Here is a 14,566-nt window from a genome sequence, read left to right on the forward strand (position 1 = left end):
TTGCTTCATTTAGAAAAGTAGGGATCCAGCCTGGCAACAGGCCCTTCAGCCCACCAAGTCCGCGCTGACCATCACAGTAGTTCCATGTTATCCCACTTTCTCATCCACCCGAGGGAAAATTTACAGAGGGCCAATTAACCTACAAACACATCTTTGGGATGGGGGGGGGGAACCGGAACATAGAGAAATAGAATCATAGAGTCTTACAACATGGAAAAAAGGCACTTCAGCCCAACTTGCCCATGGACACGAGTCCCACCTGCCTGTGTTTGGTCCCTATCCCTCCAACCCTGTCCTATACATGTACTTGTCTAAATTTGTACCCAGAGATTTTTTTTTCTTATTCTGAATAAAGTTCGTTTTTGGAAATATAAAACGCCGCAAGCCGGGCAGTAGCTGGGAGGGGTGGGGGTTGGGGATGCACATACAGCAGAGCGGTGTTGGCAGACTGACCTGTACATTGCAGATACTGCTCCCAGATGAACTGACAGCAGAGGTCACACCAGGCGTTGGCAGCCGTCGACTGTGTGAAGCAGTGACCCTCCCCTCGCCTCTGGCCGGCGCCGGGCTCTCCTTCCTCGGTGAAGATGGTCCTTACGTCCGGTGGTCGGTACTTCTTCTTGCCTTTGCCCCGTGGACTGAGCTCGTCCTTCGTCCTGTGGGCTCTCTTCTGCTCGTTGGTGGGGAGAGGGTGAGACGCCCCGTTCTTGGCCACCCGGAGACCATTCATGGTGGTCCCCTTTGCTCGCTCTCTCTCTCCCCCACCAGTCGCCCTTCCTACACTGGAGAAGGTTGGAGCAGAGGCGGCGAGCGCTGTGACAGGTTACTGATCGCGTTACTACGCCCCGTGCCGCATTAAACTGCACCGGGAACCACTCCTGACTCGCACAAGCTTCAAGGAAGTCACCGCGCCGGCTTTATTTGCATCTTTAAAAAATAATAATAATTGACAATGGGGCAGCTTCAGCAGCTCGCTGGAGCCCAGGGTTCAAGCTACCGTTCGGCCCATCGACTCTATGTTTGCATCACACTTCAGTCCCATTCCCATGTGATCTGGTTCCGCCAATTGTCGTATTAAGCAAACATTCTTGTAGATGCAAGCAACTGCAGATGCTGCTGGTCAACACACACAAATCTGGAGTAACTCAGCGGATCAGGCAGCGTCTGTGGAGAAAAGGAATAGGTGACATTTCGGGTCGAGACCACTCTTCAGACTCAAGAGATGGTGCCCGACCCACTGAGTGACTCCAGCATTTTGCAACTGCCTTCGGTGTAAACCCACATCTGCAGTTCCTTCCTCCACCCCTCTTCAGATCTGCGAACATCGAATCATTAAAGTTAATTTGAGAAGGAAGCAGATTTGTTTTGTTTAGAGATACAGCGCGGGGAACAGGCCCTTCGGCCCAACGAGTCCACGCCGACCAGTGATCCCCGGGACAATTTACGATTTTTACCGAAGCCAATGACCTTACAAACCTGTCCGTCTTTGGGGTGTGGAAGGAAACCGGAGCACCCGGGGAAAACCCACACGGTTACGGGGAGAATGTACAAACTCCGTACAGACAGCACCCGTTGTCAGGATCGAACCTGGGTCTCCGGCGCTCTGAGGCAGCAACTCTACCGCTGCGCCACCGTGCCGCCTCTAGTGCTTCCACTTTTCTTTAGAAGTTTAAAGAGACCCTTCATGTTACCGAACAAACATCTACAGATGAACTATGGAAAGTATCCTGACTGGTTGCATCACGGGCTGGTATAGCAATTCCAACGCACAGGAGTTGAGGATGGCATCAAACAAGAAATTAGAAATGCGTGCAACAAAGGTAAAACAGTTATAACAGTTATAATTGGTGACTTCAATCTACATATAGATTGGGTGAATCAAATTGGCAAGGGTGCTGAGGAAGAGGATTTATTGGAATATATGCAGGATAGTTTTCTAAACCAACATGTAGAGGAACCAACGAGAGAGCAGGCTATTCTAGATTGGGTATTGAGTAATGAGGAAGGGTTAGTTAGCAGTCTTGTTGTGCGTGGCCCCTTGGGCAAGAGTGACCATAATATGGTTGAGTTCTTCATTAGAATGGAGAGTGACATTGTTAATTCAGAAACAAGGGTCCTGAACTTAAAGAAAGGTAACTTTGAGGGTATGGGACGTGAATTGGCCAAGATAGACTAGCAATTGATTCTTAATGGGTTGACGGTGGATATGCAATGGAAGGCATTTAAAGACTGCATGAATGAACTACAAAAATTGTTCATCCCAGTTTGGCAAAAAAAAAAATCAGGGAAGGTAGTGCATCCGTGGATAACAAGGGAAATCAGGGATAGTATCAAAACAAAAGATGAAGTGTACAAATTAGCCAGAAAAAGCAGCCTACCGGAGGACTGGGAGAAATTCAGAGTCCAGCAGAGGAGGACAAAGGGCTTAATTAGGAAAGGGAAAATAGATTATGAAAGAAAACTGGCATGGAACATAAAAACTGAATGCAAAAGCTTTTATAGATATGTGAAGAGAAAAAGATTAGTTAAAACAAATGTAGATCCCTTGCAGTCAGAAACAGGTGAATTGATCATGGGTAACAAGGACATGGCAGACCAATTGAATAACTACGGGTCCTTTTCACAATGGCAGGCAGTGACTAGTGGGGTACCGCAAGGTTCAGTGCTGGGACCCCAGCTATCTACGATATATATTAATGATTTGGACGAGGGAATTGAATGCAACATCTCCAAATTTGCGGATGACACAAAGCTGGGGGGCAGTGTTAGCTGTGTGGAGGATGCTAGGAGGTTGCAAGGTGACTTGGGTAGGCTGGGTGAGTGGGCAAATGCATGGCAGATGCAGTATAATGTGGATAAATGTGAGGTTATCCACTTTGATGGCAAAAACAGGAAAGTAGACTATTATCTGAATGGTGGCCGATTCGGAAAGGGGGAGATGCAATGAGACCTGGGTGTCATGGTACACCAATCATTAAAACTAGGCATGCAGGTGCAGCAGGCAGTGAAGAAAGCGAATGGTATGTTAGCATTCATAGCAAAAGGATTTGAGTATAGGAGCAGGGAGGTTCTACTGCAGTTGTACAGGGTCTTGGTGAGACCACACCTGGAGTATTGAGTAGTTTTGGTCTCCTAATCTGAGGAAGGACATTCTTGCCATAGAGGGAGTACAGAGAAGGTTCACCAGACTGATTCCTGGGATGTCAGGACTTTCATATGAAGAAAGACTGGAAAGACTCAGTTTGTACTTGCTAGAATTTAGAAGATTGAGGGGGGATCTTATAGAAACTTACAAAATTCTTAAGGGTTTAAGAAGGAACTACAGATGCTGGAAAATCGAAGGTACACAAGAAAGCTGGAGAAAGGTTTCGGCCCGAAACGTTGCCTATTTCCTTCGCTCCATAGATGCTGCTGCACCTGCTGAGTTTCTCCAAAATTCTTAAGGGATTGGACAGGCTAGATGCAGGAAGATTGTTCCCGATGATGGGGATGTCCAGAACAAGGGGTCACAGTTTAAGGAAAAGGGGGAAATCTTTTAGGACCGAGATGAGGAAAACATTTTTCACACAGAGAGTGGTGAATCTCTGGAATTCTCTTCCACAGAAGGTAGTTGAGGCCAGTTCATTGGCTATATTTAAGAGGGAGTTAGATGTGGCCCTTGTGGCTAAAGGGATCAGGGGGTATGGAGAGAAGGCAGGTACAGGATACTGAGTTGGATGATCAGCCACGATCATATTGAATGGCGGTGCAGGCTCGAAGGGCCGAATGGCCTACTCCTGCACCTATTGTCTATGTTTCTATGAACACAAGAGGCTGCAGAGAATGGTGGATTCAACCCGGTCCATCACGGACACAGCCATCCCCACCTGCAAAAGCATCTACATGCATTGCTGCCTTAAGAAGGGGGCATCTATCATCACGGATCTCCACAATCTGGACCGTGCCCTCTTCTCACTGCTACCATTGGGCAGGAGGTAGAGAAGCCTGTATCCCACACCACGCCCTTGAGAGGAAAAGACTACAAAAAGTAGTAAACACTGCCCAGTCCATCATCGACTCTGACCTCCCTTCTATCGAGGGGATCTATCAGTCACTGCCTCGAAAAGGCTGGCAGCCTCATTAAGGACCCACATCATCCTGGCCACACACTCATCTCCCTGCTACCTTCAGGTAGAAGGTACAGGAGCCTGAAGACTGCAACGACCAGGTTCAGGAATAGCTACTTCCCCACAGCCATCAGGTTATTAAACTTGGCTCGGACAAAACTCTGAACATTAATAACCCATTATCTGTTATTTGCACTTTATCAGTATATTTATTCATGTGTGTATATATTTATACAATGGTAAATGGACACACTGATCTGTTCTGTAGTCATGCCTACTATGTTCTGTTGTGCTGAAGCAAAGCAAGAATTTCATTGTCCTATCAGGGACACATGACAATAAACTCTCTTGAATCTTGAACATCAGTTCATTTATAAATGCAGATCCCAATTAGTGATAAATCTAGCAGCAAGAGACATTATACAGAGGTTCATGCAGATGTAAGATGTTTAATATTTTATAAATGGTTTCCCATCGTACATTGTATACAAAAAATAGACATAACGGATTGGCAAAACAAACGGTTGCATTATCTTGTTGAACAAATAACCAGTGTAAGTCTTCACGGAGCTAGAAGACATTAACACACTTCAAGATGAAAAATGTTAAATATTTTGACGGCATTTATTCCAGTTACCAGTAGAATATCTCCCACTGATTATGCCCAGCTTTCAAAATCAATGCCGGCCCACAAACAAAATTATTGAATGTGCTCTTGATCACAAGGATTTAATGATATACAATTGTTTGCTAAGTTGAATGAGGTACAGGTTCACCACCGATTTTGGTGGGCTGGCATTTCCTTTAATCCGGACAAAATTACAAGAGCACTTGAAATCCCCCCTGGAAGTTCCCCCTGAAAATGTGGCGCCTAGGATGGGTGAGGCGGCCAATCGCGACCTCACCGGGATTTCCGCGGCCAATAGGCGGTTGAATTTGCCCCCTGCAGCCGGGGCTGTGGAACTCTGGCCAGGCCGGAACCGGCAAGTCCGTTCCCATAGCCAATTTCCAAAGCCGACTTTGCGTGCCGGTATCTTGGCCCCCCCGCCGAGGTGGACAGTTCCGGTCGTGTTGGACTCCTTCCGGTTCTGTTGGTTCAACAACACGGATAATCCAGAAAGCCTCTGGAACCAAGGGAAATCGGGGGTGGACCTGTACAGTGCTTTAGTTCCCTCAGCTAATAATTATTATTATTATCATCGTTGAAAACATTAGCGACGCAGTGGTGCTGGTTTCCGACGGGAACGGTGACGGACGCACCACACATCTCTGGCCTCCAGTTCCTGCAGTCGTCCGCCACTGGAAGTACAGGATTTTGGTGTGTGTGCTTTATCATCATTCCTTACAACGCTATGTACGACAGTGATCGCAACATCTACTGAAGGCCGCTGGCTCGCTAGAAGCTCATCCGCCCTTTGACATGTCTTGTTTGTGGTCCTGCTGGGGGTCCACAGCCCCCTCCTCACCTGGCAAACCAGGTGGGGGAGACAGTTTAGTTGCCCTTGGTTAAAAGTGGAACTTAATTTTAAGGAAGAGACTAAATGGCTGTTTTGAATCAGGGAGAAGTAATCAATGCTTCTGTAAAGGGATCAGACAGTAAATATATGCTAGCATCAACTTTCCCTACTTTAAAATAAACTCAGCACATCTCTCATCTGCACTGCCAATCCTGTTCAATTGAAGATTTGAACAATTAGGTTTTGCATACAAATATGTACAATATATACAGGCGCAAGTATAATTAAAAAGGGCTATATTCACATTTTTTACAAAGGCAGATCAGCCTTTCTTTGATTTAATCTGATTATTTGGAGTCTGTGTTTAATATAACTTTTGTAAACTGCAGCAGGTTAAAATTTGCAAAGTACCAGAAATGTTTCTTTTTTTGATAATGTCACAGCGTTATAACTCGACTTGAAATACAAATTGATCACTTCCAAGTTCAGTGGAAACTAGCGGATACTTGGTAAGGGGCAGGTGCAGCGTCGAGAGCTATACAGCATGTACACATCCTAGTCACTGTTGCCTACCAAATATTATCCCCCATCACTTTCTGACTGGTTATCTGAACTCCATCTAACCCAGGTCCAGCGCTGACATTGGCTCCAGTTAGGCAACACCTCTCATCCAGTTAAAAATCTCTCGCCCGTGTTTTCAAGTTCCTCTTAAGGTCCCCTCACCCCCTTCTGCCTACAGTTTGTCCAGACTTGTGCCACAGGCGGCTGTGGAGCACAAGTCAATGGGTGTTTTTAACACGGAGATTGACGGGTTCTTGATTAGTAAGGGGTTCAGGGGAGAAGGCAGGGGAATGGCGTTGAGAGGGAAAGATAGATCGGGAGTGATTGAATGGCGTTGTAGATGTGAAGGGCCAAATGGTCTAATTCTGCTCCTATGTCTTATGAAACCTGTCCCCGGGCATTTCCGAAGTCATTGGTAGACCTGGCTTTGGGTGACAAATTCCTAAGCTTTTTAAGTCCTTTCCCAAACCTCTCAACATTTATGCTTCTTAAAACCTAGCTCTCTTCAGAATTTAGTGAAACAGCATGGAAACAGGCCCTTCAGTCCACGACAATCAGCGATCACCCCGTAATCTAGCACCATCACACTAGGGACAATTTACAAATAAGCTGCAAACCTGCACGCCTTTGGAGTGTGGGAGGAAACGGGAGCATCCAGGGAAAACCCATGTGGTAACAGGGAGAACGTACAAACTCTAGACAGATAGCACCCGTAGTCAGGATGGAACCCGGGTCTCTGGTGCTGTGAGGCAGCAACTCTATCACTGCGCCACTGTGCCGCCCCCTTGAGGCCAACTCATTGGATATTTTTAAAGCAGAGATTGGCAGGGTGTTGATTAGTACATGTGTCAGGGATTATGAGAAGGCAGGAGACTGTGGTTGAGAGGGAAAGATGGATCAGCCATGTTTGAATGGCGGAGTAGACTTGATGGGAGTAGGGCCTAATTCTACTCCTATGTCCCAGTATCTCCTAACATGGGTCAGATTCAAAGTGTATCTAATGACACATCTTAGAGTGGGGTCTCATGTTCAAATCCAACCTGTTACTGCTTGGCTCCCATTGTCCCACCACAGAAATCATTGGGCAACTCAGTCTCCACAAACACTACATAAACGCGGGCAGCTGTTACGAACCAGAGGGAAGAAGAATCAACACTATACATGTGTCTCCGTAGCAGCATGAAGCGGAATATATCCCTTACAACATTAAGGACACAGACAGAGACTTTCACCACTGTTCTATAGACAGGGTGTGGAGACTACTGAGAAATTAAATGTCAGAAATCAAAACTGAAAAGATCAATGAGCTTCTGAGATTTAGAGTCCTCCTTCCATGCAGATCTGACCTGAAACATCACCTATCCATGTTCTGCAGAGTTGCTGCCTGAGCTGCTGTTAATCCAGCACTTTTATCCTTTTTTTGGTAAACCAGCATCTGCAGTTCTTCATACCTACATTTTACTGTCTGTTTTTTATTTATGCAATTTAATTTCTCATTAGTCCCCATTATTTGCATTAGAGTTTTACAAAGTGCAAAGAGCAGGTGGTGCCGGGCTGATAGTGCAAGGATGATGGACCCAGGCAAACTGTACATGGTCCTTCAGTTTGTTCACAGGCGATCGGGACTTTGAATTCCTCCATCTACGGTCAGGGCTCCAAACCTGATGAAAGACCAAACATCAGAACAGCTTCAATCGCTTGTGCCAGGTCATCCGGAGGTGCCGCGGTCATACCCGCGTCAGGCCTAGCTCACCGCCGCAGAACCGGGAACCCACCCGGAGAGGGAAGCCGCTGAGCCCGGCCCCTGCTCGCCCCGTGGACTGGAGAGGAGGGGGTCGGAGTCTGGACAGTGGGCCGGTAAGCAGACCGGCTGTGGGAAGCAGTGCAATGCCGTGCTTCAATGGGGGAGTGGGCTGCTGGAGGCCCTGCAGCAGCCTGGGACTCGGATGGATCGGGCGCTGCTCCAAGAGGCAGGGCACGTAGACCAGACGCGGCTTGCAGAGGCACGGAGCGGCAGAGCACTGAACGACAACTGAGACTTGAAAATAGCGGCAGATCTGGCAACTCGCTGTACTGTCTGTGTGCTACTGCTGTACACCTCTACTGTATCTGAGATGCTTATCTAAGATGGATCTAAGTGTTATGTATTAGTGGTACCTGTACAGAACTGTGTACAACAATGAATTTCACTGAACTTCAGTACGTGACAAATAAAGTACCCATGAACCATTGAGCAAATTATCAGGATCAAAGAAAGTGTAAATGAATGCAAAATTTTAACCCTTTAGCCATTATAATATCTTTTAAGTTTTGAAATTATAAAACAGAAGAGTACAGCACAGAATAAGCCCTTCGGCCCACAATGTTTGTGCTGAACGAAGCCAAGTTAAACTGATCTCATCTGCCTGTACATGATCCATTTCCCTCTATTCCCTGTGCTTCCATGTCCCTATCTAAAAGCCTCTTAAACGTCACTATCATATCTGCCTCCACCACCACCCTTGGCAATGCATGCCAGCCCCCCACTAGTTTGGTTTCGAGATACAGTGCAGAAATAGGCCCTGCAGCCCACCGAGTCTGCGCCAACCAGCAACCCCGTACATTAACACTATCCTGCACACTAGGGACAATTTACAATTTTCTTTACCAAAGCCAATGAACCTACAAACATGTACGTCTTTGGAGTGTGGGAGGAAACCGGAGCACCTGGGGAAAACCCACGAGGTCACGGGGAGAAAGTACAAACTCTGTGCAGACTGTACCCGTAGTCAGGTTCAAACCTGGGTCTCAAGCGCTGTAAGGCAGCAACTCTACCGCTGCGCCACTGGACCACCCTAATCCCCTGTGACATTTAAGGAGTAGTTGAAGATGGACCAGATTTACCGTTCCAAGATGTGATTGTTCTCAGCAAGCTCCCTAACGACTCCTTCCATCTCCTCCTTCAATTTCTTCATTCTGGTGGAAAGATTTAATAATGAATATATTTGACGGAGAAAGAATGTGCTGTACGCAGACTAAAATACTGCAGATGCCTGAAACCTACAATTAATGTACTGGAAATACCCAGTGGGTTAAGCAGCATCCGTGGAAAGAGAAACAGTCAAATGTATGTGTTGCAATACTTTAAGATGAACAAGACTGCATATACCATTTAAGATCCACTATGATCAGACCAAATTCCATTTAATGTCACTACATCAAGAAATAATTTATTTAAACCTATCTGTAACACACATACACTATGAATAATCATATGCAAACACGTTAAACCCAGGGCTTTGTTCTTCTATATATCATTACTCCTGGTTGAAATGATACATTTTAAGCTAACTGTCACATCAAATGGAAGGATTTCAATGAGATTTGTCTTCTTTTAGGAAATGTGTATCTTCCTTGTGTCTATCAATACAATTTTACCTGTTATAATCATGTAGGTTAAATATTGAAGGGAAATACAGAAACTTCTTCATCCATAAATTACTTATATTTACCAAAAGACTTCATGTACTTTCTTGCACCAGTCAGAAATGTTATGGTCATAGTCATACAGCGCTGAACCAGGCCCATCAGCCCAACTTAAGGTGAGTGGGGGAGGATTTAATAGGAACCCGAGAAGCAGCTTTTTCACACGAAGGGTGGTGGGTGAATGGAACAAGCTGACGGAGGAAGTAGTTGAGGCATAGAAACATAGAAAATAGGTGCAGGAGTAGGCTATTCGGCCCTTCGAGCCAGCATGGCCATTAAATATGACCATGGCTGATGTTCCAAAATCAGTACCCCATTCCGGCTTTTTCCCCATATCGCAACGTTGAAGAAACTTTTGGACAGGTACAAGGATAGGATATGGGTGGAACGCAGGCAGGTGGGACTAGTGAAAATGGGACATGTTTGTCGGTGTGGGCAAGATGGGCCGATGGGCCCTGTTTCAATGTTGTATGACTCTATGACTAATTGTGATACTTCATTCCTATTTCAAATCTCACCAAATCATATCACAAACCAAAAAGTCTATTCTCTTTCTTTATGAATTTAGGCACAACATATGCACAATCTACAATGTTGTACCTCTGTACACATGACAATAATATATCTGAACCACTTTATAATCAACTCAAGAGGTATTTACCCAATGGTCATTTCCATCAGCGTGTTCTGGCTGGGGTAGGACTGGGACATGGGAGGCTTCCAGTCCCCAGGGGTCGCCAGGAGAGATTTCTGAGGCAGCAGCTCCTGCAACTAGAGAAAGGTAGAGGATGGGAGGAGCAGGGAGTGTAGGAAAGGGCAAAGAAAGAGTGTGAGCGACGCAGGGAAGGAGAGAAACACCTCAGCAATAACTCAACACCATTTTATTTTGTATAGCTCTTCCCCATCCAACCACAGAACTGTGGATAAATTGAATGAGAATCATGTTCATAAGTCATAGGAGCAGAAATAGGCCATTCAGCCCATCAAGTATATTCCATCATATACACACATATATATATATACACACATATATATACATATATATATATATATATACATATATATATATATATATATATATATATATATATATATATATATATATACATATATATATATATATACACACACATATATATATATATACACATACATATATATATACATATATATATATATATATATATATATATATATATATATATATACACATACATATATATATACACATATACATATATATATACATATATATATATATATACACATACATATATATATATATACACATACATATATATATATACACATACATATATATATATATATATATACATATATATATATATATATATATATATATACACATACATATATATATACACATACATATATATACATACATACATATATATACACATACATACATATATATATATATATATACACACACATACATATATATATATACATATATATATATATATATACATATATATATATATACACACATACATACACATAAATAATGTAAACACATGTATTCACGTGTAGTCTTTTCACTGACTGGATAGCACGCAACAAAAAGCTTTTAATTTAGTTTAGTTTAATGTCACTTTGACCGAGGTACGGTGAAAAGCTTTTTTATTGCGTGCTATCCAATCAGCAGAAAGACTATCCAAACAAACCTTTCACAGATACAGGATAAAGGGCACAGCTTTTACTGCAGAATAAAGTTCAGGAAAGTCTGGTTAAAAATAGTCTGAGGGTCTTCAATGAGGAGATGGTAGGTTAGGGGTGCTCTCTAGATACGAGGTCAGGCCTGCTCTCTAGTTTTCACTTACTTCAGTGCATGTGACATATTAATGATTTAGAGGGAATCTAAATGTGACATCTCTAAGTTTGCAGATGACACAAAGCTGAGAGGTAGTGTGAGCTGCGAGGAGGATGCTATGAAGCTGCAGGGCGACTCATGGCAGGTGCAGAATAATGTGGATAAATGTGAGGTTATCCACTTTGGTGGCAAGAACAGGAAGGCAGATTATTATCTGAATGGTGTCAGAGTAGGAGAAGGGGAGGTGCAACGAGACCTGGGTGGGCTTGTACATCAGTCACTGAAAGTAAGCATGCAGAGACAGCAGGCAGTGAAGAAAGTTGGCCTTCAATGCAAGAGGATTTGAGTTTTGGAGCACAGAGGTGCTACTGCAGTTGTACAAGGCCCTGGTGAGACCGCACCTGGAGTATTGTGTGCACTTTTGGAGAGAGTGCAGCGTAGGTTCACCAGGTTTATTCCCTGGATGACGGAACTAACGTATGATGAAAGAATGGGTCGACTGGGCTTGTATTCGCTTGAATTTAGAAGGATGAAAGGATATATTATAGAATCATATAAAATTCTTAGAGGATTGGACAGGGCAGATGCAGGAAAAATGTTCCCGATGTTGGGGAAGTCCAGAACCAGGGGGTCACAGTTTAAGAATAAGGGGTAGGCCATTTAGGACTGAGATGAGGAAAAACCTTTTCACCCAGAGAGTTGTGAATATGTGGAATTCTCTGCCACAGATAGTGGAGGCCAATTCACTGGATGTTTTCAAGAGAGTTAGATTTAGCTCTTAGGGCTAAGGGAATCAAGGGATATGGGGAAAAAGCCAGAGCAGGGTACTGATTTTGGATGATCAGCCAAGATCATATTGAATGGCAGTGCTGGCTCGAAGGGCCGAATCCTGCACCTATCTCCTATGTAACTAAACTTAGAATAAGAATAAACTAAAGTGATCCTTGTGATTTTTCACTCAGTTGCTCACAGAGAATCCTGGAGGTTAATGCTCATCTCCCACAAGTTTCCACACAAGTGACGCAGTGGTAGAGTGGCTGGCTTACAGCGCCAGAGAACCAGGTTTGACCACGACTATGGGTGCTGTCTGTACGGAGTTTGTACGTACTCTAAGTGACCGTGTGGGTTTTCTATGGGAGCTCCGGTTTCCGGCAGTGACTAGTGGGGTACCGCAAGGCTCAGTGCTGGGACCCCAGTTATTTACAATATATATTAACGATTTGGACAAACCAATTAAATGTAACATCTCCAAGTTTGCGGATGACAGTGTGAGCTGCGAGGAGGATGCTGAGGCTGCAGGGTGACTTGGATAGGTTGGGTGAGTGGGCAGAAGGTTGGCAGATGCAGTATAATGTGGATAAATATGAGGTTATCCACTTTGGTGGCAAGTGCAGTGAAGAAAGCTAACGGAATATTGGCCTTCATGGCAAGAGGATTTGAGTATAGGAGCAAGGAGGCCTTACTGCTGTTGTACAGGGCCCTGGTGAGAACACACCTGGAGTATTGTGTGCAGTTTTAGACATAGACATAGACATAAAAAAATAGGTGCAGGAATAGGCCATTCGGCCCTTCGAGCTTGCACCGCCATTCAATATGATCATGGCTGATCATCCAACTCAGTATCCTGTACCTGCCTTCTCTCCATAACCCCTGATACCTTTAGCCACAAGGGCTCCTAATTTGTGGAAAGACATTCTTGCCATTGAGGGAGTGCGGCATACGTTCTCCAGGTTAATTCCCAGGATGGTGGGATTGGCATATGATGAAAGAATGAGTCGACTGGGCTTGTATTCACTGGAATTTAGAAGGATGAGACGGGGGTCACTCTTTTCGAGAGAGAGTTAGAGTTAGATATAGCCCTTAGGGCTAACGGAATCAAGGGATATGGGGAGAAAGCAGGATCGGGGTACTGATTCTGGATGATCAGTCATGATCATATTGAATGGTGGCGAAGGCTCAAGGGGCTGAATGGCCTATTTTCTATGTTTCTTCCCACATTCCAAAGACGTGCAAGTTTGTAGGGTAATTGGCTTTGGTAAAAATTGTCCCAAGTGTGTAGGATACAGATAGCGTATCACGAGATCACTGTTCAGCACGGACCCGGTGGGCCCAAGGGCCCGTTTTTGCTCTGTATCTCAAAACTAATCTAAACAAGACGAGAGAGTTGATACTCTCAGTGTCTCAAGTGGCTTCTTCTCAATACCTTCTACAGAAGATCAGCTTGCTACTTTTCAAGTGTGACCTGAAGAGGCATAATCAACAACCTTGGAGTTATTCCACCCACGAGCAAATCTTCTACGTAAGTTCTTAACCATCTTTTGCAATCCTAAGCCGAGGTACCTTTTTGATGTGCTCTTGGTAGGTGAATACTTCCTGTTCGATGTTTACAAATTGATTGGCAACGTTCAGCATCTGCTTTCTCATAAAATGAGTCTTCCTGGGAAGGAAACAGAATCGATCACACTCAATTCAAATTGACCGGGCACAGAACTTCAGCTATATTACGGTTGGATTATCAAAAGGATTACATTTCTTCAAAGAAATGAAGACATGCTTCACAACTCAATTTAAACCACGCTCTGTCTTTGGAATGGAGAGTTAAGATTTGACATGGAGATTTTAGAGAGAGGTAGAGATGCAGATTCAATCCTTATTAAGAGTGTTGTTTGTACAGTTTGTACGTTCTCCCTGTGACCGTGTGGGTTTTCTCCGGGTGCTCCGGGTTCCTCCCACATTCCAAAGACATGCGGGTTTGTATGTTAATTGGCTTCTGTAAATTGTCCCTAGAGTGTAGGATAGAATTAGTGTGAATGGTTGATCGCTGGTTGGTGCGGACTTGGTGGGCCGAAGGGCCTGTTTCCACATTGTATCTCTAAACTAATCAATCTAAAAACGGGTAAAAACATACATTACATCAGATATAAAGTAAATTACAAAGCTGCTCACTTCATCCAGTCGTCCGCTTTGGCAAGCAACGTTTGGTACTTTGCAAAACATTCATCTTTGTACAAGTACATGGCTTTCGAAGCATGGACCCACATTTTCTGCCTGAAATGAAAATAACCGTATCACATTCTAGGTCAAAAGGTGAGTTGAAGTAATCGGTATTGGTAGGGTATTTTCAACGAGTTATCGTCACATGT

General features: G+C 44.2%; 1 protein-coding gene across 2 annotated transcripts in view; it reads right to left on the minus strand.

The window, feature by feature from the left end:
* Positions 1 to 4,535: 4,535 nt before the first annotated feature.
* The window catches only part of tbk1 (TANK-binding kinase 1), a 30,534-nt gene continuing 20,503 nt past the window's right edge, over positions 4,536 to 14,566 (minus strand). For both annotated transcript variants that reach the window (XM_055650656.1, XM_055650655.1), the window contains exons 17-21: positions 14,370 to 14,471; positions 13,764 to 13,860; positions 10,251 to 10,360; positions 9,008 to 9,079; positions 4,536 to 7,785 (exon numbers count right to left, since the gene is read on the minus strand). In XM_055650656.1, the coding sequence (XP_055506631.1) occupies positions 7,734 to 7,785; positions 9,008 to 9,079; positions 10,251 to 10,360; positions 13,764 to 13,860; positions 14,370 to 14,471 (433 nt within the window). In that variant the 3' untranslated portion in view covers positions 4,536 to 7,733. The remainder of the gene's footprint in view (positions 7,786 to 9,007; positions 9,080 to 10,250; positions 10,361 to 13,763; positions 13,861 to 14,369; positions 14,472 to 14,566) is intronic.

The sequence above is a fragment of the Leucoraja erinacea genome, chromosome 19 (assembly GCF_028641065.1).
Source record: "Leucoraja erinacea ecotype New England chromosome 19, Leri_hhj_1, whole genome shotgun sequence".
NCBI lineage: Eukaryota > Metazoa > Chordata > Chondrichthyes > Rajiformes > Rajidae > Leucoraja > Leucoraja erinaceus.